At 40.0% G+C, this 22,713-nt stretch overlaps 1 protein-coding gene across 1 annotated transcript; it reads right to left on the minus strand.

The window, feature by feature from the left end:
- Nucleotides 1-2,590: 2,590 nt before the first annotated feature.
- PLEKHS1 (pleckstrin homology domain containing S1) lies at nucleotides 2,591-22,308 on the minus strand. The gene is made up of 15 exons (XM_017804208.1): nucleotides 22,217-22,308; nucleotides 20,452-20,588; nucleotides 19,165-19,256; nucleotides 18,953-19,059; nucleotides 17,477-17,611; nucleotides 16,090-16,165; nucleotides 15,329-15,436; nucleotides 14,555-14,650; nucleotides 10,979-11,089; nucleotides 9,883-9,998; nucleotides 8,375-8,584; nucleotides 8,037-8,138; nucleotides 6,491-6,626; nucleotides 5,606-5,697; nucleotides 2,591-3,889 (listed from the first exon to the last, which is right to left on the minus strand). The coding sequence occupies exons 2-14, from the start codon at nucleotides 20,480-20,482 to the stop codon at nucleotides 5,629-5,631; spliced, it is 1,389 nt and encodes a 462-aa protein (XP_017659697.1). The 5' UTR covers nucleotides 20,483-20,588; nucleotides 22,217-22,308; the 3' UTR covers nucleotides 2,591-3,889; nucleotides 5,606-5,628.
- Nucleotides 22,309-22,713: the final 405 nt, after the last annotated feature.

Here is a 22,713-nt window from a genome sequence, read left to right on the forward strand (position 1 = left end):
AACCTTCGTTGCTGATGGAGGTAGTATCCTTCCAACAGCCCTTGAAGCATAAACCGTGGCTCTGTGTTTTATAGACAAAGACAGAAACACATTTCTTGGGAAAGCTTATAGAAGCAGAAAAAAAATGGATGTGGCTCAGTGATCTCCATAATGATGAACATCACAAATATGCAGCATTTTAAAACAGAGGATTAGCACCACTGATAGCCATGGTCTTAGTGCTCTCACCAACTGTTTAACTTGACCCTCCACTGCTCAGTTGTAAAAGAAACAAATTCTCAGGCACAGATCGACCCAAGCACATTTCAGGATGGAAAACTGAACATGGCCAGACACTTGCTGTGGCAAGTCCAGTCCTGCTGCTACCACACTGGTTTGGTACCCTCTTAAGAGCTGGTCCTGCTGTAAGGTAGAAGTGGGATGTTTGTGCCACCAAGCAGCTCAGCAGCAAGCAAAAGGCTCCTGGTTGCTGAGAATCCTCCTCTGTGGCGGTGCAGAGATGCGGCTTCTCTTAAGGTGTTCCTGCTCAATGAAAGATGTGTATCAACCTTGGCTGGCCTCTCCGCTTCTTTAAAGGATGCAATAAATTAGGAAGTGATAAAGGGCCAAAGAGAACATTTGAAATTCCAGTGGCATTTCTAGGAACTGCCTGTCACACTCCAAGTTCCTTGCAATGACTTGCTGACCAGCCTGCAGGAAGGGAAGTGCTGGCTACAGCAAGGCACATATATGGAACTACTGTTCATCCCTGGGAAATAAACCAAAAAAGCTCTTAAAGCATGTCAGATTACCTTGTCAGCTGCATAGACCCAAAGGTAGACAGTCCTGTGGTTAAGGCTTTGTGGTGAGGATTCAGTGCACTCTCTAGCCCCTGCCGTGACAAAGGGAGCACGAGCAAGGAAGCACCCTTGTAACTATTAGTATGTCCTCTAATGGGCTGAAGTACTGGATGAATCCATTTGAATGAGATTTCCATAGACCCTGCTGGATGCAGCTCTCCATAAGCAGCACACAGACGAGGTGAGCCAGTTCCTTGCAGGGAAGTGAGAACATCACTCAATGTTGCTTCATGATGGAGCAGTCTGAAGGGCAACTCAGGGCAAGCCAGTTTCTACAGGATATTAAGGATGGCTTCTTCCTCAGCATGGAATGGGCACATCAGCATCTCCCCATAGCATGGAGCACTCCTGAACCAGCCCTTTTGCCTGTAATGTACAGGTCTGATGGAGGCTTTTCCAGCGATGTTCTCAGAGCTAAAGCAATTCATAGTATTGAATGTGATGCTGGAGCTCACGTTCATGGTAAGAGACAGCATGATGCAAATGTGTCTGAAATTACTTCTTGAATTTTACTGTGTGTGCAAGGAAATGGCTCTCCTGAGGTGATTAGAAAATTTGAGGCAAAACATAGATTAAGCACCTGGTGTCTCCAGCTCACCACTGATCCACTCTCTCCCCAGTGTGCAGGCTGACATCGCTCTCCTTTAATGCAGCCGCTCCTCTTTGACTCCATTTGCAAAAATTCCAGCCCCACTGAGGCATTTAGATATTTAGATATCTCTGTTAAATACATAGATATTTATTTAGATATCCCCTTAATCCCCCAGGATGGGGGGACTCTAAATAAGCCAGGCACTGCATTACACAGAGCTTGTCTCTGGCTCAGTGTCGCCCTTGAGAGGAAGTGTGGGGGTTGTGTGGGCTGGTTTGTTCTTGCTGTTCAATGGGCTTTTTATTTTTCTTAACGTCAATGACTTCACACTCGTATGGAGACTTCTCTCACCATTACCCTTTCTCTGTTCCAGGACTTGCTTTTCTCCTGGGCAATTGCCATCTTACTGCTAGAGTGGTGGAAAGAGTATGACTCGTATTTGGGAATTCAGGGGGCAATATGAGCAGACAGTATACAGTGAGTGCAGCATGGGAATGTGCCACAAATTAACAAGCAGGGAAACAACCTAAAGGCACTAGCTGTATTCAGTGAGAGGAAATAAAGTAGTTAGTGAGGAGCATGTTAATTGCTAACTAATCACATAATCTCTGTTGCAGTTGGTTGGGTTTTGTCTCTCATACACCCAGTTTGCAGATGCTGCTGCTGTTTTACATAGACTTGTTAATCTGTGGACTCACTGAATTTCATCTCATGCCAATTTTAACATTAGTGTTCAGAAACCCTGAATAACCCAAAATTTACCTGGAGACCGGATAAGAAATGATTTTGACACCACGGAACAAGCAGCTTCTTGATGCACCAAGAAGTTACGATAGCACCTATTCCTTTAGGAGTGTGTGTTTACACAATACATTTCCAATACCTATAGGTGATCTAAAAAATGACCAGTTACCCCTCAGATGGCATGGGTTTAAAGACATTCCCTTCAGGTGTTTCAGGACTAAAAGTGAGCACTGGGTAGTACCATGCATGAAATCATTTCCCTTTGCTGTTGATTCTAGAAGCAGCCAAGAGATTTAGCAGAATTTGCTAAATTTTCGCATTGCAAAAAGTGTTCCAGAATGAGGTTGATCTTTATTTAAGTGTAGCTTTTTTAAAAAGGGCTGTTTAGTGACTCAGCTTCAGGTTATTGGGAAGTTACAGGTGGTCTTTGGAGGACAAAGAGGGGCTGTGTTAGGAGAAAGCGAGGTATTTTGCAGCCTACAATGTGTTCTAAGTGTTAACATATTTATTAATCATATGTGGGCATACAACTTCACACACTCTACCAGAATTTACTGTACCAATGTCATTTCCATATTGTATCTCTGTAAGTGTTAGGAATCAGCCAATATGTGACATTAATTATGTGCATTTAGCATTGTGCAAGCTAACATAACGATCAATTATGGAGTAACACATCAGTAACTGTTTACTGAAGTACAGAAGTAATCCCCCCAGGTTTTCTGAAATATTCTGGACTTAACTACCCAAATCCTATTTTTGTCCCAAAGTAACATTTTTCCATAGCTGACAGGTGCAGCATGCAGTGCTCAACTGCTTCAGCAGCTATGCCTCTTGCAGGTTACATGGAGGGGCTCTTCTCCCACCACCACATGGGAGCTTCTTCACTAGTTCACCTCTTTTTGGAAATGTTTTTCTGTGAAATTCTAGAAAATTGCTCCATGGCTTTGACTTTCTTTTTGAAGAAATTCTTTGAATTTCAATTTCTCACCTCCTTTGTTCATCTATAACTGGAAACACAAGGTATTTGTCTCGCAGTTCAGTGACATATGACCACTTGCAGAAACTGTTTGAAAAAATGATGAAAGAATGCAGGATACTTGGTCTAAGAAAAAGAGTAGGGAGAACAGGCAGAAAAAAACCACCTTCCACAGTGAAGATTCCTCTGGAGACAGTGGAAACCCAAATATTCCCCATGCCCACTGAAAACAAGGCAAGAAAAATCAGGTTAACTTTCTGAAAAAAATGTCTAGGATAAACAGTAGAAAAAGCTTCCTAATTTTAGAGAGAGAGATGAGTCTTGGAACAACACAAGAAGGTTTGGACTTTCCTTTTCTAAAGTTCAGAAGAAGACCTTAGGCAACTCTTGGCCAGAAAAGACTGAGGATGACATCCTGGTGAATACTCTTGAACTAGACGATCTGTGATTTTAGGGTTCAGGCCATGAGGACTGTCCCAGCAGGCTGACACAGTTACAGAGCTGGAAGAAGCCCTGTATAATGATAGCCAGCCATCCAATCCTTCAGAGATTCCTTAGGCAGAAATGGATTTGCTGTACTCAAAGAAGCAGTGCAGAGCAAAGGTGTCCCATAGCAGCTTTGGAGAAGAACTCCTTCTTCCTCCATGTCTCTTCTTCCATTTTCAGCCTCTGTAGCTCCAGAACTGGGGTTTCCCTCTGCCTTTATTCAGAATTCAGAACAAACAGGCCTTTGAACTGAAACAGAAATATCAAAACATGATCCTTTCCCACCTTGAGAAACAAGCATGTCCTGAACACTCTTATCTCAAAAGCAGAAGACACAGGCTGTGAAAACATTCAGTCTGGAAATTAATCTTTTGAACAGGAGCTGAGTCTGAACAGATTGTATATATATTTGTGTTTGCTCGTTTTGAGTTACTTGACACTTTTCATCTTCTTCTAAATAAAATTTTCTAATGATTTTTTAAAAGTCCAGACTGGATAGACAAAGCACATTTGTCAAATTTACTACTGCAGTAAGTGGCACCAATGCTGATTTTTAGTGAGTGTAGTTTCTTACTGTAGTAGCTGACTTGGCCTAATTCAATTGGAAGCTGGACAAATACTGCCTTTGAGCCAAATCCACCTTAGTCAAAGCTTATATAAATCTCTTAATATCAATAATCCCGTGCCTGCTAAACCCAGGAGTTATTTTGGTTGTATCTGGCAAGATAAAATTATCTGTACTCAAACCCAGTGATTCTGTTTGTTGCCACACCATTGTGTATCAACATGACCTATTTTACAGCAATATAAATGTGTGTAAATAGAGCCCACACAAACATGGATATGCCAATGTGTACGTGTTCATACAGAGCACAGGTATGTGTCATACATACAGGCCATGTCACACCATGGCTCTGTAAGCAACAGAGGTCACTGTAAGACAGGACAAAACTCCCTTTTAGCATCCACCAAAGACACCCCTGCTTATCAGGTTTCTTTTGATGTGATATTACCCGAAAATTGTTCTTGTTCCTGTGGTAGCAATGGAAGGAGGACATATCCACAAAAAAAAAATATTTACATGAAATATCTTTGTTTGGGAAACAAATGAGTACTTTGCTCTGGAAATCTGCGGTGCCACTGGCATCCCTGTGGCAGTACTAGGCAGCACCAAAACAATTTCAGTGAACTCGTTTCCATTGGGCTGAGAGCACATGCCTTTGGATACATGACTTCTCTCTCTGGTTTTCCCAGCTGTCTTTACCAGCAACACTTCCAAAGAGCAGGGCAGCCCTTCTCTCTCCCAAATCCATTAATTCATTTTTCACTTAAGGCTTATTTTGGGTGCCAATTTGGAACCCAAAGGTGCTCCAGACACATTCCTTTTCTCTAACCAGCTCTGTTTCCTGTCATCCCTTGAATGTATTCATGTGATTGTAACATAAGAGTGGCATAACACGAAAGGAGGCCCCACTGAATCACTACACAACACCAGCCTTCTCTCCAAAACTACAGCTCTCAGCTTCCTTGTGCCTTTCTGTGGCTAAAGGGAATCTAGGAAAAACATGGCTTTCTCCCAGATGTCTGGTGTTTCCACACCCCTAACTGACTAGGAGTTCAATATAAGTCAATCTAACTCAGTGTAAAGAGATGAGGCCAGGCATGAACCAGTACTTTCTGCTGAAATGCAAAGTATACACAGTGCAAAGGTAACATAAATTATTTGACCCTCTCTTTTTTTTCATGTAAACAGATGCAGAAACACATGCCAACATGAAATAGAAGCCAAATACATGCCATTCATGCAAAAAAAAAGTTATTAGGACATAAAATGAAATCGACATTCTCTATTCTTTTTACTTCAGCAACAAAAGATGCCTGGAAGCTCAAGAAGGTAAAGATTATCTCCATACACTGTGTAACACATTCTTCTCCCAGATCTTTTGCCTGAGCTTTGGTACTTACTTAATCACTGAGGTCTTTTTTTTTCAGGAACATGAGCAGCCTTTAGCATGGAAGAGATCTGACTGTGGAATCCTACAGACAGTAAGTTTCACCTTAAAAAAGAGAAAAGAAAGGGACATTTTTGTAGCTTGTTTTATCTGATCAACATTCGTACATCTGTGTATCTGACTTGTATTTTAACTAGTTAAATAGAAATTTCCTGCTAAGAGAGATGAGTACTTTTTTCCTTGCTGAGACTGGTTTTTTTTTTCTTTAGATGGAAACAGCCTCTGATGACCTCAACCTTCTCAGCAAAATTCAAATATGAATGTGTTCAGGTATGGGTCATGAACCTTTATACTGAAATAGGAGTCCACCTGTCAGAAACACATGTAGTAGATCACAGTGGAGTTAAGGAACCTCTTAGAAATCTCCCACTTTCTTCAAAAAACATGGTATCACACAGGGGGATGCATAGCACTTGATAAGCAATAGGAGGTAGGAGTCTAAGGCTCTGCCCTCAATACCCAAAACCACTATAAGCAACTATACATCAACTAGAGGCAATTGTTTATTTCCCAAAGTTTGCAATTCCTAGGCCTTGGCCAAAAAATACCGGGTAACTCAAATTTATGGTTGCCCAGTAGAATCTCTTCGAGTTGCTCAAGCTCTTCTAGATCAAGTCCTCCAACACCACTGTGCTGACTTGCATTCCCCATATAGCCCAGGGATAAGAGATGCCACATCAGAATGATGACAAGGAGCTGTTTGGTGCTGAAGTTATTCATGCCAAACTTAAACCAGAGTAAACTGGTTTGAATAGAGCCTCTTGAAATGCAAAAAGGAAATTGCTTTCTCATTTGCCATGATACCTTTGACTATTACCTTCAGGTTAGTCAAGCTTACCTCCTTTCTTGTGGACCTGCTGATGAAGAAGTAAGCCTCTTCCACACCCTGGGGTTGCAGATCATTCACAGCCACTACATGATCTCCGTGGTTAAACAAACATCCCAGTCTGTGGGGACCAGTCCAGTGTGAAATGCTGTGGTATGTGGAGGGTAGCAAGAAAGGAAACATTCAGGATATCCAGTCACTGCTCACAGATGGCAATGGCTGAACAGGATTGCATTTATGGTACTGCCCTCTGGAAATAACGTACAGGTGGAATGACTTTGCAACTTTTTGATCTGGTTCTAGCTGAAACTAAGCTGCTTCATCCATCCAAAGGGCATCCTCCTAAAAGAGCACATGACACTGACACTGCAGCATGTTAACAAGTGAGACTGGTGCTAGCAAGCTTACCAAAGTTGGGAATTCCAGTCTAAAAGCAGTGGCCCAGATTTGCTGTAGAAGTTTTAGCCTGATGTTGGACTGATATGATTTCTGAAGTCATCCCAAGAGAATAAAATTAAAACTATTATCATCTGTTTTATCTATGTTATAACTGCCAGGATTAGGGATCCATTGCTGTCCAGATGGGACCCTTATGGAAATTCCAGGATCTTTTGCCTGCTGGTCTCTGACAGACTATCCTTGATGACAAGCTATTTAGGATTAGTTGACCTGACAGTCAGACATGGTGTTCTATTCCCTTCCAGAACAAGCTCACAGTTCTTTAAACATGAATTTCTGCTGAGAAGGCTGTGTAGATTTAGATGTAAATTCAGTTATTGAGGTTATTTTCAGACCCTTTTGCAATAGTAATTTTTCTTCTTGCTGACAGTGACTGAAACAAAGTGACTTGCTATGCAGTGCACTTGATTGGTGTGAATATGAGAGCAGTAGCAAAAGAAGCATTCTCAGTCCTGTGTGTCAGTGAAAGATGAACAAGAAGGACAGGAATATGCATTGAGCATTTTTTCTGCTCCATCCTCTTTATCCTAGTCACTGATATAGAAGGTCTAGGGAGAACACTAAATTTCAGTGAGATTACTAAGAGGATGCATATGCTATAGCCCATAACATCCCTGCCTAGCCCTCTTTCCTAGCACCGAATCACTGCTGCGATTAATTCAGAGATAATTCTCTGCTCACATCCAACTCGAGTCAGCTTGAGGCTGTCTTTACCCTACCTCAGCTATATCCCCTCACTTTATCTGTGAGACACAGCATCATTGTGGTTCAAAGGTAAAAGTAACTAGCAGTAATTAAGTGATTTCACACCAACATTAGAAGAATAGCTTTTGTGGTGGGACTTTATCACTAAGTATTACACAGTATGATAAGGGATCTTGATTCCATAGAGCCCTCTCCAACAGCAGTTGAAATAGAAACTCAAGAACATGAAGAGTTAGAAAGAGCAGAAAGGAATCACTCAAGTACCATCATGCACTAACCTTGCTCTGTTCTGCAGTGCCATAACTGTACATGGATGTCTATACTTGTACACTTCTGTACCTGACTGTCACTTATTCAGATCTGACAGGCACTGTCACAAGACATTCAGACTTACCATATTCGTCCTGCTGCTTCAGTAAATTTTAGGTAACTGTTAATATCAGCCAGGGGTAGAAAAATATCCAACTTCTGCAGCTGGGTCTCATCTGTAACTTGACTGTGAGAGAAAACACCAGAGACCATAGAATTATAGAATATCTCAAGGGGGACCCATAAGGATTATTGAGCTCAACTCTCTACTCCTTGCAGACTACATAAAATTAAATGATATGACTAAAAGCATCATCCAGATGCCTCTTGAATGCTGACAGGCTTCACACACTCTACTGGCACCTCAGCTGAAACCCATGGACATGTCTGTCTTCTCTGCAACAAAATGGAGAAGACACTTACCTGAGCAGTATAGACAACTGAACCACTGAAAGTGGTAATGAATTTTGCCTTTTCTGGAGGGTTGGCTGCAGGGTGGTGCTGCTTTCTGGGAATTCTATGTCTCTGTTTGCTTCCAAGTCTCTTGGACATGCACTGCTGTCCTGGCATTTGGGAGGAGATGGGAGCCCATCAAGTCTGCACGTGAGTTGGCATCTCTCATCCAGCAACCTACTGAAGAGAAATGATGATAAAAAATTAAGTGGTTTGACCATTCCAGGGACTCTTGTGGTGTTTGAAGCTGGATCAAACAGTCATCAGTAAAGCAAAGAATAACAAGTTCTTGTAGAATATCCAGTGGACAGAATTAAAGCTAAGTAAAATAAACAGTCCTTCTAAAAACAGACCATAAATCTCAAAATAAACCTTGCCAGTATGTAAAATCTATTTATTAAGCCTGAAAACATCCCAGCTAACAGCATGCCTTGACAAAGAAACTGAGTATAGATTGTCGGCCTTGGCCGTAGTGGGTTCTGCAGGGATGTAAAGCTGTCCCCTGGGAGATACAGTAACTCAGACATGCTTGAACTCATTTTAGCTTTTTTTCAATGAGCCTTATAATGCCTGGAGCTGACTTCACACCATGCCCCAAACAAGACTGGGGATAGTACCAAAAGCTGTTCTTGGTATGTTTTAACTTGGATGACATACTTTTATAGTAATGCCCTCTGGGGGCTCCCAAAGACACAGACAAGCTTGAATAAATCTGTTGAAATAAACTAGTTAGTGGGTCTGCATTTCCAGTTTCCACCCATGATATGGCATAAGATCTGACTGTCTTTAGATGGCAGGCCATAGCCAAGAGATACTGACCAGTCCTCTGGCTCAGGAGGTGTGGCCTTACTGTGTAGGCACACTTCTCTTTAGTATTCATTGCTGTATTGTGGAGCTTGTAAAGTTTCCTTGTGGCACTAATACTGTGACACAAAGTTTAGGTCTTTTTTTGTGACGTGCCGAACACTGTAGCTTCAAAATACACAGCATCAAATCCCTTCTTTCAGTGGGCAAATGTGAGGAAGGAGATGACTGAACTCACATAACTTCTTAATGGAAAAGTAAGGAGCTAATGCCCCATCTCTACTTTTCTCTTTTAACCACTAGATAATGCTGCCTGCTTGGAGAGTACATGTCCGAAAGGTTGTTGGAACTTGGCTGCAGTGTCTCAGTAAAGTGGTGGACTGTTGGGTCATGAAAACCTAGAAAAAGTATGAATCAACAAAAAGTACTGCATCCTATAGTGAGAGCCTGTCTAAACGCATGAGTTTGCAATGTGAGCTTAAATTTCTTGTTGATGAGTTTGAATCTGACTCCAGTACTCCTCTGAGTTCTGAATTATCTGAACCAAGACCAAACAAGGACTCATTCAAACAAGATGCAGCATCTAGACCTTGTTATCTTAATACCACAGATGTCAGCTCTATCTGTCCTAAAATGTCACTTAATTTGCAAACCTTAATGAAGTTGTTACTTACAGTGATTTCATAGACATATAAATGTTCTCCTTTACTGGGTTGTTTTGCACTGGTTTCTCTTGCACAGGGACATCAGTTCCAGCTATAAGGTCAGGCTTTGATACTTCAGCAGCGCACTGTCAGAAACACAGAACAACATGAGATGTTAATATTATTGCTCTGCCTACAGAAAAAAAAAAAAATCTTAATTTCCTTAGTTTGTTTAGTGCTTGTGCTGTTTAAACACATTGGCTAATATAGGTTGGCTTTCCCCACATAAGTTAAAGGTATTTGAAAGTTACAAGTTAATGGTGGTATTATTAACACTGTCAGACTAGGATGTAACTAGCTTTATTCTAAAGTACTACCCCCCCCCCAAAAAAAGTTACATTTTAATGTAAGCAGACTGAAAAAAGAGACTTGTACTTTGTGTGTGCTTAACTTAGAGCACTTAGATTACATAACAAAATCATATTAGTAATGTTATTCAGTCAGATGTACAGTCTTGGGAGAGACTCCGGGACTTCTGCAGAAAACTGACCACTTAGCGTCTCTTGACCACTAAGTACATGGGAAACTTAGAGGAACTAGCCTCCCAAATTAGCTGTCAAAATTTGTTTAAAATTAACAGAATGATTTCTTCTGCTCCCTTGTTTCACAGTGAAATGTAGATACTAAAACGTACCACAGCGTTTTAAATGTACTGCTTCATTTTATGAAGCTTACTGATGCTTCAACAGAATTATATTTTAAAATATATAAAACTAACGCACTGTTATATTCTCTAAATGAAGTTTTCACTTTCGGAAAAAAAAAAACCCCACCCTGTTATACAATAGTCAAAAGCCATTTACAATGAAACAGTCAAATTGGGGACTTTCAACAAAATCAGCAATCTTTTTGTCAAAATGCCACTTTCTACCAGAAAGATCCTTTGAATGAGTCTAGTCTATTTTTTCTTGTATAAATGAAAGCTCTATTACCTACTGCTTTATCTATGTATTCCTTTTGCAAGGTACAAGGGCTTCCTCATACCAGTTCCTCTTTGGCTCATTAAATGTCTCCTGTGTCCTTGGAGCTGTTAACAAACCAGCAGAACTCACAACTGATAAACTACCTGTGCTAAAATATTGCTGGGAGTTTGGTAATAATCTTCTTCATCCTTTTGGATGTTTTCATCTGTATCTGATGGCAGCAGATTTTCCTCACTTCTTCCCAGAATTTTATCCTGCTAAAAGAATGGTTTTGTATTTAAAGGGATCAGTTATACAGATTAACATGTATTTTTCCATTTACATGGAGAAGTAATAGAATCAGCACATATTCACAGAAAACATGGGAAGACATGTTTCTTCTTGAAGTAAGATATGCTCAGAGAAAACCTGTTTTAGAAACAAGGTTTCTATATTTGTGCTCCTTCCTGTATTTTTGAAATTCAATGCACACAGACAAAACTTCTCAGAGATGGATTTGTGGTAACCAGGCAGTTGCAACTGATTGCATGATCACAGCCTGTTATTTTGTTTAAAAATGAAGTGGGTTAAACACTTCATGTATGAATCTGGATGAATTTAGGGTCACTTGTATGGAAAAGATTTTTTATTTGCAATTCAGTCCTTACACTAGGAAAAAAATCTGTAGGAAATCTAGGAGTTGATTGGGGTATATTTGTCCTTTGTAAGCAGCTTTTAACTGCTATCAAGTAAAGAATAAATTTGGGATTTCCCTGACTAATGAGAAATCTATTATCTCATACTGCTCTATGAACAAGAAGATGCCCAAAAGACTGGAGATCTGACACTGAACCCTTTGTATCCTGAGTGATATTCTGTCTTCATAAATACCAGAAACATTAAGTTTGAGGCAATTTGGTAAGTCAAGGAGAAGTTAGTCCCTTCATCAAGTTTGCCTTTCTAAGTCACAAAGATAAATTATTTATTTTTATGTCTCCTTGTTGACTTCACTATAGTGAAGAGTATGGTAATTAGTATTTAGCTGCCTCCCAATGCAATTCTCTATGCCATGTTTGTGATGCAACTGTTTTTTATCTCTACACTTACATCTGTGGTTTCCATGGTGATCGTTTTAATAATTGCTAAATATGCCATGAATATATTACTATTTTCAAGGAAAAGTAAATTAAACTAATTACTTTCTTACATATAAAGAGAAGAAACTGGCATTGAATATAAATTAAGGATGATTAATGTATTTTTTTCCGTGTTGGTATGAATGACATTAAAAGCAACTCACGCAGCAGGAGTCAGAACAAACCTCCAAATGGTCCTTCAAGAAGTGCAGAACAAAACCACAGCAGAAACAAGACTGGCTCTGTGGTCAGGATCTGAAGTCATGAATGAGTTTCCTAGTGTCTTTTTAGGGGCTTTGGATCAATCAAGCAAGTAAACATTTGGGGAGAAGGAGAAAATTATTTTATTAAGTCTTGAGATTCTCCAATTCCTAAGAAATCTCAAAGAGCAGACAGCACTCATCAGCTTTCCAAACTGAGCTTTCAGTCACTGACAGTGGCTATCTTTTGCCAACTGCATAGTATTTCTCCTTGGCACCATCACAGATTATAGGGATAATGGGAAGAAGAAGGATACACTGCAGCAGTCCTGTGCTTCCCTAAAGCAGTTCATCAACATCTCCGTTCCTCCAGGTCTCTTACCAGCAGGGCAGTGCAGTCAGCCTCAGTGTACAGTTTTTCTCAACTGAACAGCTAGACAAGTCCTTTAAGTGTCTGTTGAACCATAATATGGATTTACATTAGAGAGAAAGTACACTGTAGAGAAAATTGGCTGTAGCACAGGATGGAAATGATACCTGGAGAACAACTGAGTAATTGTTACCTATAAGCTCCTTAAGGAAAGTTATGTATTGCCCTTAGACAGAGGAACCTCTCTTTCAGAAAATCAGATATGTGTAACAGATCCCAACAAGGGTGCCTAGGTACAGGGTGGTGTAAGTCAGGGCTCTTTATTTTGATGTATTTTAGATATTGAAAGGTGTGTATCAAAACAGCTGAAGCTGAATTGCTGAGTCAGATGTGGTTTGGTAGCTTCAAAGTGTGGGTTGAAAAGGAGCCAGGTCCCCAGACCTCTCCAGGGTCCCTGCCAGGAGGACTAGACTCACTGACATGGAGAGGCCCATTTGCATGAGTAATGACTACTGAACAAAGTGTTCTCGAGATCTGGGCCTGGATGAGGGAACCACCAATAAACAGCAAAATACATCAGATGTTTGGAATGGGAAGTCATACTTCTAAAAGGAAGTAAATACAAGGGATTAATCAGGAAGTCAGTTGTCTATATGTCACTGAGCAGAGAATAGGTCTGGAGATGTTAGCAGATGCTAAATTTATGAGGCAAGTGGAATATTTTTATCGAATGAACAAACATTTTTGTTTCTTGTTCTCTGTACAACAAGGTTATTTATTTTCACACATGCCAAAACAGAAATATGAGCTTCCTGCTATTCCCTCTGCTTAGGCCAGAAAGGTAAAATCCAAATTCCTTTTTTGAACCGTCATGGTCAATCTGTCTTAGTCAGAACAGCTGCAAATAATATATGCCATCTCAGGCATCGTAAGTATGAGAAGAATTAATGAATAAGACAGAAAAGGCATGCATAAGAAAGAGACACAAAGAGACCCTTGGTATGCACCTGGAGAAGAACTAGTTAAAATCAGACCAAGGGTTAACTCAATGCATTTCAGAGCTCAGAATCACAACTGAATTACTGCAGCTTTATAAAGTACTGTGCATCAGCTGAGCTATGCTGACTGCCATGGCATAGCAATGTAGTTTCAGTTATTTTCACTTCTTTGCACTAAATTTAGCTGTATTATCTCATACATATTGCTGTCAGCTTATATACAAGGGTGGTGATTTCAGCATGATTTACCACCCTGTTAGCTGTGATAGCAGAACAGAGTCTTTGCCCTGTATCTTAGCTACTCCAGATCATAGTCTAGTGCATAAACTGTCAATAAAAGATGGGTTTAAACTGCAAACTGGTGTGATAAGTCTTGGTTGTGCCTTCTGTCCTCTTGGCTCTGCTGCAAAGGCAGTAATCCACAGCAGAGGAAAACTGCTGCAGGCGCTTGTTCAGGGAACACAGGTCAGAACATTTAGCCAATAATACATGATAACATTCATATTTTATCTTTCCAAACATTCCTGCCAAATATGGAAGTGAAATTATTTGAAGTCATATTTATGCTGATGAAGGTCAGTTCTGAGGTGTGCCTCAATTTAGCAAGCCCTTGTTTTGTAGTTCAGTTACATTGACTCAATTGCTACTGGCAAAGGCTGAAGAAATAAACCATTTAGGAACAACTGTGGTGCAGCTGAGAAATGTGGTGGTAGTCAAATCCTCAGTCAGTGCAACTTCTGAGTTTTCTTCATCAAGTTTGTAAGAGCTGCCGTAAGTTGCAGTTGCTGCACAGAAACTCTGAGGATCTGCCTCCAAAAACAAACAGGGTATTTCAAGCAAGTTCTTAGAAGATTATTTTCAGTGCTAAACAAGAAAACAAACTAAATATCTAGGCAATTTCATAATGAAAACCAACTCGATGTGCTGGGAAAGCAGGTGGATAATCTATAGTCACAGATACCCAGGTGATATAAAAGCCAATAATCACTTCTGCAGACTGAACAAGACAAGAGCTGTTTGATTTTTTTCTGCTCACCAGGCTGGGAAACACTCCTCTTGGTGAGTCACACTGAGCCTGATGAGGGCCAGGATCTGAATAAGGCCTGTTCTTGTCTTCTGAGCAACCGTTCTCCTGAGTACCAAAGAAAAAAGTTGATTCCTCATAAAGACACAGTGGAGGTGCTTCACCCGCATTCATCTTCCTCTAGCTGGTCCATTTACACACAGCTTTGTGACTACAGAAACCCAACAATTCCTTGGCTGCTACATCACCCTGTTACCAGGGGATGGGGACTGCAATTGCTTGAGAACAGCAGCAGCACTTTCCTTCCTTTCTATTTTAATACTGAGGGGAAAATCTGTAAGGCACAGAGGAACTGGACCTGAACTCCCCTCTAAGCCTGGAATGAGAGAGACAAAGAAAAGCACAATTACAAAACAGAAGGAATGTGGCTAGAAGCTGCCAAGACAATCATCACATGCCTTTGCCATGACAAGGTGTGTCAATCTTCAGTGGCTTACTTCACGCCCAGTAATCTTTGCCAGTCAGTTTAGACAACCAATGAATATAATTTCTCATTGCCTTTACTTACATGCAGATATTACTCAAAAGAATTTCCTTTGTGGGGACCCTCTGATGTTATCACCCAGGTCTTACTCAGGAACCCCCACCAGAGAGCAGAACAGACCACCCAGGTATGCATTGCAGAAGATCTGAAGAACTTTCAATGTAAAAAAGCAACCATAAAAATGAAATTTCACAGTCATCCCTAGGCACAGACTTATTATTAAGGATGGCTAATCTGTTTACCTTCTGGCAGCTTTGCCTTTCTGTGAAACTGGTCATATCTATGGAATTTAAGAATAGTGGCAAAGAGGAGGGCCGGCTTCTGACTCCCGGATTTGGAAGATCTTGGTTCTAGAAATAAGGTAACAGCAGTCTAAGAAAACAGGCACCTGGTGTGGTCTACAACATACCAACACATCCTACTAGTACACATTTTACTTCTAAGGGCTTAGAGAGATTGTCCACATTGCATTTTTAAGGGAGACATAAATTTGCCCTGCAGGTACTTTGAGCTGACTGGAAGCTGCAGGGATGTTAGTAACTTTGTGCCAAGTCTGAACTGGTAGGCCTGGCTGGCTGAAAAGGTGCAGAAACTTGGGCCTGAGACTGAGCTAACAAGGCTTCCAGCTGGTTCATAACATTGGCAGACTAGATGTGGTTTGGTTTGTAAAACAACATGTAAATATAACAAAAATACACAGGGTGAGGATAACACACAAGTTTTCATTCTAATGCATTAAAGATGCAGTTCATTGAAGCGTAATATCAATCATCTCCTAATTTCCATATTAAAATCAATACCAGCACAGACAGACTGTGCAATACCTGCTTAATGCACAAGGCCAGGGTACAGGATTTATATGGAAAATGAATGAATGAAATTTATGAATTATCAAGGCCAGAGCCAAGTTTCAGGGCAAAAATCAGGTAAATTCCTTTGCAGTTTTCTAATGGAAATAGAAACATCCTTTTTTCCCCTAAAATCAAGTACAGTAAAATGTCACCTGAGGGCAGCATCCACCTTGTTTGTCCTCCCTGCAGACTGAAGATATCAGAGTCACCCAGTCCTCTGTTTCCTGCCTGTAGGTTGGAACATAAGAAATGAAAACTTATTGACAGGTAACACACAAGGAAAATCCATTTGTCTACACACTTCTTCCTAAGGGGCTAAAAATAACTGCACCTTTTTTTTAAGAGACTGCTCGGGTAGTCATACCCAGATGGCAAAGTTTGACCTCAGAGAGGTTCAGCCCAAGGGTAGGAACTAAAAGTTTTGCAGGGGGGCTGTGTGTCTGTGTGCAAGAGACATGGAGATGTGGGATGGTGCTTGCTGCTTTCTTTACTGTGTGTGAGGCTGCTCTGCTGAGTCCTGCCACAAAGAGAGTTAACAAGGCTTGGGAATGCGTTTGGATGAGGAGGATGAGAAACATGCCATGGAAGGACCCTTGAAGCCCTGTTTCATGCTTGCAGTGTATTTAGTTGGATTAATTCTGGAATGCTTCCCACTGAGCAAGGGGTGTGAGAGCAGAGCCTCGGGGGAAGGTGTTGGGTGGCACGCTCAAGTAACACTCAGGTATGTGTTTTTCTTCTGTGCTTATCAGAATTTCACACATCAGCTGCTCTTCTGCATAAAGGCAAAAAAACCCCCTGATACACTCGTGACTGGGAACCTGAAGAGGAGAAGCTGAGAACCAGCAGCATAGGAGCAGTGTGACAAACATCCTCCCTCGCCTAACTGAGCTTTGGCTCATCACCTTGACAGAAGCAGTTTCTGCCCCTGCTGAGGACTGAACTGCAGCCTGGGAAAGCAGAGACCATGCCACCCTGCTGCAGCAAAGGCCCTAGTCAGTACTTCTGGGAGGTGTTTTCCCTTGGGAGAACTTTTGCCTTCAATCTGTTTCCCTTGATTAATAGCCTACTCTTCAGGCAATATTATTTCCTGCGATTTATCCATAAGGAGCAGAAGCTTTCCTAAGTCCCAGGATATGCTGGGTGAGAAGACAAAGGTCTCTGTGCTCTTTCTTGATCTTTAACTGGTACAGTTTGAAATGGTGCTGCCACACTGATGTACCACCACTGCTATCCCCACTCCCAACCCTCTGTTCCCACTACTTTCAGGTGTTGAATGTAACAGTGTGGCTGCAGGGAAGGTTTAGCTCACCTGTCTGAACCAGCAAAAAATTAAGTCAGCCACAGGGGGAGGGGGGAAATTACATAGAAAAGAGCTGTTTTCTGTTGGATCAAACAGCTGAATCATTTCATCCCGTGTAGCTGAGACACATGAAGGGAAGGGAGCGACTGTGAAGGAGCAGGACCTTGCCTTGGGGCAGTAGCTTAGTGTTCCATTGGCTTAACTGTAATGTCATACTGCATTTGCACATCTATGCCTACCTGCTGTCCCCAATGAGGTAGTAACATCTGTTTCCAGTACTGATGGACATCACCTGCTCAGGAAGGCATTTAAACATCTTCCTCACTGTTTCCATAATTTCAAAATTTCTTATGCCAACTTCAATACTTATGATTCTGTTAAGATAAGCATATGAAACATCCTATATAGCTATACACACATATGAACAAATACACACACAGACACTTATATGTGTGTATGTGCATATTTTACTCTGAGCACAGCATAGTATGATGAGATCTGCATGGGAAAAGATAAACATTTTTCCACAGAAAAAAAGCTCAAGAAAATAAGCACAAATATTCAAAATGGATGGCTTTTCAGTGAAGAAAACTTCCAAGCAAAAAAGAATTAAATCAACTTTTGCAAAGATTTGGATTTTGGATCCTCATTTCTGGAAAAGCAGGCTGTTAGTCTAACACAGAACCTTGAAAATAAATGATAGTAAGAAAAATTTCTTGAAGAAGTTTTTTAACCACTATAAAACAATAAATTTGATTTGAAATTAATTGTATATTAATAGTGTTTTAATGGAGGGGAAAAGGAACAGAAGTACTCTTAATGGATACTTGAAGCATTACTTCCATTAACTTCCAAGAAGTTAATAAAAACAATAACAACAATAATGATGGTAATAATGTAACCACATACCACTGAGCAAGCTGCAATATTTTTGAAAGCTTCACAAAGTAAATCCATTTAATGGAAGAAGCACAACAGCAATGTTGTTCAGGGACCTCCATGCTGAACAATTCCAGGAGCCTAGAGTATTAAGCTCCAGGTCTGACAGGTAAAATCTTTGCATTTTCTGATTCACTTCCAAGTACCTCACACCACCTGTGACATGGTAAAGGGTGCTGGTACAAAGCCAGTGACACCCAGTCTTGCTGCAGCGGGCACTATGCTGAGAGGAATGAAATGACCAACCCAAACGAGCCAAGCAGAGCAATTTCTTGATGGATTAAGAGGCAGTGGGGCACCAGCACCAGCCCAAAGGGCCACATGAAAGTCAGGAGACCTCTGCACAGCCTGCAAAGCACCTTTGTGAAGCTGTAAGTAGGGAAAGGTTGTGTGACACAGGTAAGAGGGGCATAGCCAGTCCTTATTCACATGTGAATGAATGCATAGCACTGTCCTCACAGGAGATAAAATATCTTCCACTACAGGAATACAGCCTTTAGGGTCATGGAGCCAAGATGTCTAGTTTGCAGATACGACATCACCATGATCACTCACATAAATGTATTAAATTTTAATAAAGCAATTGAGGATTTTTACTTCTACCTACTGTAAGCTGCACCCAAAGCCTACAAAAGCCTGCAGGACTCTTTTCCTGACTTCCGTGAGATTTGAATCAAGAACCTAAGTCAAGAAAAAGTGTCTGTACAACCAGTGGCCATTGAATAGTGTTGATACATGACTTAAAATAAAAAAGGTGATGCATTTGAGTTACATACTGATCAACAGCTATGGAGCCTTTTACATGTTGGCCTTTTAGATACTTCAGGATGTAATTCCCCTTGCTGGATTTGGACAGGATGAAAAGACGCCTTTTCCAGGAATTCTGCCAAAGAGAAAGCAATTTGTTTGTCGTTAAAATTCAGGATAGCAGATATAACGGCTGCTTGTTGAAGGATTGCTGAAATATGATTAATCTGTGTTGGTATACCTGTGAGCTGAAAAGTTGAAGAGGTGGTGATTTGATGAGGAATCCGTGCTTGCAGACTCCACCTTCAGGGCAAAGTGTATTTTGAATTCTCCCTAATCAAAAAGAAATGAACAGCACCATTACTTAATTTGTTGCCAATTAATCTCTTACAAAGACCTGCTTGAACTGGAAATTGTTGCTGAAGGCTGGGTTTCTGTGCTCAGATGGCCATAAACCATATTACAATTAGAGAAGAGGAACACAAATCACGGCTATAAAACGCAGGGCCAGGCCCTGTTTCCCTGATATTAATTTTATGGCTGACAACCAGCCCAAACTGTAAGCAAATGATAGTGAAAATGTAGAAGGCTCAGAAGATATCATGAGCCTCTGTCTTCTTTAAATGGTTTTATTTAAATTTGGAGTCTGGTCTTATTTAACTTTATAATTAGTGATCTGAAAGACAGTAAAGGCACCCCTAATGCAATTCATAGATGGTATTCAATCAGCTAAGGATAGATTATCTTGCATTGTGAATTGTGATGTCACAACAGGAAAAAGTTATACAAGTAAAGTTTGAGCAAAAAACTTGTGGGGAAAATACTTAAATGTATTTGTTCATGATCCTTCATACTTTGTGACCAGCTATGGTTTAAGATTCACATTTTTTAATCACTGGTGGATTTCTGATCCAAATTCACTTTAACACAACAAAAGGAGTGGCAATCTTATTCAATTTTTTAAGCATGTAAAAAGCATGCAAACCATGTGTGGTATATTAAGATTTTTTAAGAAACCAGTGACTGAAAGGAACACAGGTAACCTCAGTTTGGATCTTCTAGTAAAGAACAGCAGGCAATATGCATAACTTCTGGGAAGTTTAACATGAAAACCTTTGTGGTCTTAAATGGAGGCAAGGCTTCATCACCAGTGTCCTGGAGATACTGACTCTACCTTCCAGTTCTTAGTTAATTTTTAAGGATTTTAAAATTTTTAACAAATATCAGTTCAATGTCTTTTTCAGGGACAAGAAAAATCCTGCTATGAAGGGAAATACTGCATGTAAGACAGTTCCTTTAAGGAAGGAAGTAGAGGGGCAGAATGATCGCAAAGTATACGTCCAGATGAGATCTCAAAATTTCCTAGTATGCTATTTCCCCCTGTTTTTCATCTACTGTTTGCCACAAAATCCTTGACAGCTGGACGGCAAAGAGAATGGTATCATACATTGACAAGAACGGATTGAAACCAAATTCAGCCTTACTACTGACAAATCTTAGTAAAAAAAAAATAAATAAAAATTGGTACCTGCAGAATTTCTTTTATTTGTAGAAGCCATCCCAATGATTTCTTCACCAAGATATTAAAGAGAACAAAAATATTGAAGCTAATTCCTTTCACTTTGCTTGCTGCTGAGCAGCATTTCACTGCACACACGGTTGCTGCTGAGAAAATAGCAAATACCTTACAAGTGTTAATTTTCATATTGATGATTTAACTATATAAAATAACCATAGGAAAATATCTAATAAACTATATATATAATTATAATAGTCATTACACATAATATTTTGTTATAGATTAAATTATATGTTATATGCTATGCTATATTTATTATAATGTAATAATAAAATAAAAAATAATAAATATTATACAGTTATATAAGTCAAAGGTATCATTTGCCGAGAAATGGTGAGAGCTGGCATCTGAACTTCATTTTGCCCTTTCTTTTGCACTAGACACAACACCTGTAACCTAGGAATACTGCATCCACATATGGTTCTGACACTGCTTTGCCAGTGTGAAGAGTCCCATGTAAAACTGGCATAGCTTGGCCTAGAGAGTTTAAAGTCTATGCAGAAAATACAATAATAATAATATGGAAATTGTAATACCTTGCAAGTCTGTAATATTCTTAATACAATGTCTTTTCAAAAGTTTCTCTTTTTCTTACCCTAAAATTCTTTGCAAAATCAAATCTTGGCTGGAAGTTGTCTATAGCTACAAGGAGGTTACACAGACCCAGGTGTGCCATTGAAGCTGCAGAGCTTCTCCTGGGAAAATGGGATGGATTGCAAGTGTTCTCTAGTTCTTGCTGAGCTCCCTGGCTGGACTGAGAGATTTAAGGGCTTTCCTTTGCTTCTGTTTCTTCAGTGATTTACCCCCTGGTGCCAAAAGTAAACATGGTACTGTCAGGATCGGTGCTCAGAAATGGGGTGGGTTACACACAAAATTTTACCTCTGACACATAACTAAAGCTATAGACTTCCACACCTCCTGTTCCTGGCTGTAAATGAGAATGACCCTCTGAAAACTTAGGCCCACTGGAGGTCTCTGCAGAACATTTCTCCCTGTACTTTTGGAGGTTTTTTTAGGGAAACCTTAGCAATTTTTGTCTTTTTGGGAGAAAGATTTATTGTACAAATGCCGTGATCGACTGTTATAAAAATTTACTTCTAGGTTTTTCAACTAATGCTTAAAAAAAAAAAAAAAGGACTAAAAAGCAGTTTCCAAAACTAAAAATGACTACACACAAAGTAAATTTGCTAGTGCCAATAGTAGAGGCACACGCCCAGGGTTGCAATGAAAGGCAATGCATTATTCTGTTCAGTGTGACTGACAGAGTCACCTTGACTGGCAAACTATGCAATCGTTACAAAACAATGTTCCAAAAACCTATGACAGGATAAAAGTCTCCTCTGGATGTCAGTAAAAGTCAAGATTTGCAGGTGAGAAGACAAACACCCATGAGGTTACAGTTGTGCTATTTCACTCTGCATTTTTTGGGAAAAAGTTTTTAACTGCTACATTTAACTGTCTTTTCAACAGAAAACAACATTTTAAATAAGTTATGTCTAATTCAAAATAGATAATGCCAATTCCATTATTATACCCTCTCAGATTTTTGTATGTCTGGTGTTAAGAGATTTGATTGCTTCAAACCTTTTGAAATGCAATGAGACACTTCAGTCAAAATGCAAATAAAATGCTTTAAATTTTTAAGATGTAAGCTATTATACAGCTTCAAAAATATAATACCAAGATCAGGTAAACAACCTGTGTTAATACTTACAGGCAAAATGACTTCATGGTGAAGAAGGTTTTAGAGAAATACACCTTTAAGTATATCCATATTCCCTGTATCGCCTCCTGCAGCAAAACACAGTATGTCCTTGCCCTGCATTGTGACTGCCTTCTTATAGTCCATGTAGAAATACAAACATCCTGAAATATGACCCACAAGGAAATGCCTGTCTCTGCATGGGAAGCAAATTAAAGACTGTTCTGGAGAGGGGAAATCCAGATTAATATTCACTTACAAGCAATGAAAAATACGAACATTTGAGGCAGTGATAAATGTCTCCCATACAGAAAAAACCCTGGAGACATCTTGTTTCTGTTGGTTCAGCTTTCTGAACAGTCCTCTTCATTTCCCCTGAGCTGTGTCTAAAGCATAATATCCACCCATGACTGGAAGATAAAATAACATTAAGAACTCTGAAAGATCATACAAGCACCATAAAATGTAGCCAACTTCAGATTTAAAGAATTGCATTTTCTAAAACATAC

The sequence above is a fragment of the Lepidothrix coronata genome, unplaced genomic scaffold, assembly GCF_001604755.1.
Source record: "Lepidothrix coronata isolate B3197 unplaced genomic scaffold, Lepidothrix_coronata-1.0 Scaffold8, whole genome shotgun sequence".
Lineage (NCBI taxonomy): Eukaryota > Metazoa > Chordata > Aves > Passeriformes > Pipridae > Lepidothrix > Lepidothrix coronata.

Excerpts from the sequence above, each read along its gene's own strand:
- PLEKHS1 (XM_017804208.1), bottom strand. The coding sequence starts at position 20,482 with ATGGCTTCTACAAATAAAAGAAATTCTGCAG. Across the intron at positions 19,257-20,451 it reads AAATAAAAGAAATTCTGCAG|GGAGAATTCAAAATACACTT; the intron begins GTACCAATTTTT and ends CTTTTTGATTAG. Across the intron at positions 14,651-15,328 it reads AAAGGCAAAGCTGCCAGAAG|GAGAACGGTTGCTCAGAAGA; the intron begins GTAAACAGATTA and ends TTTGGTACTCAG.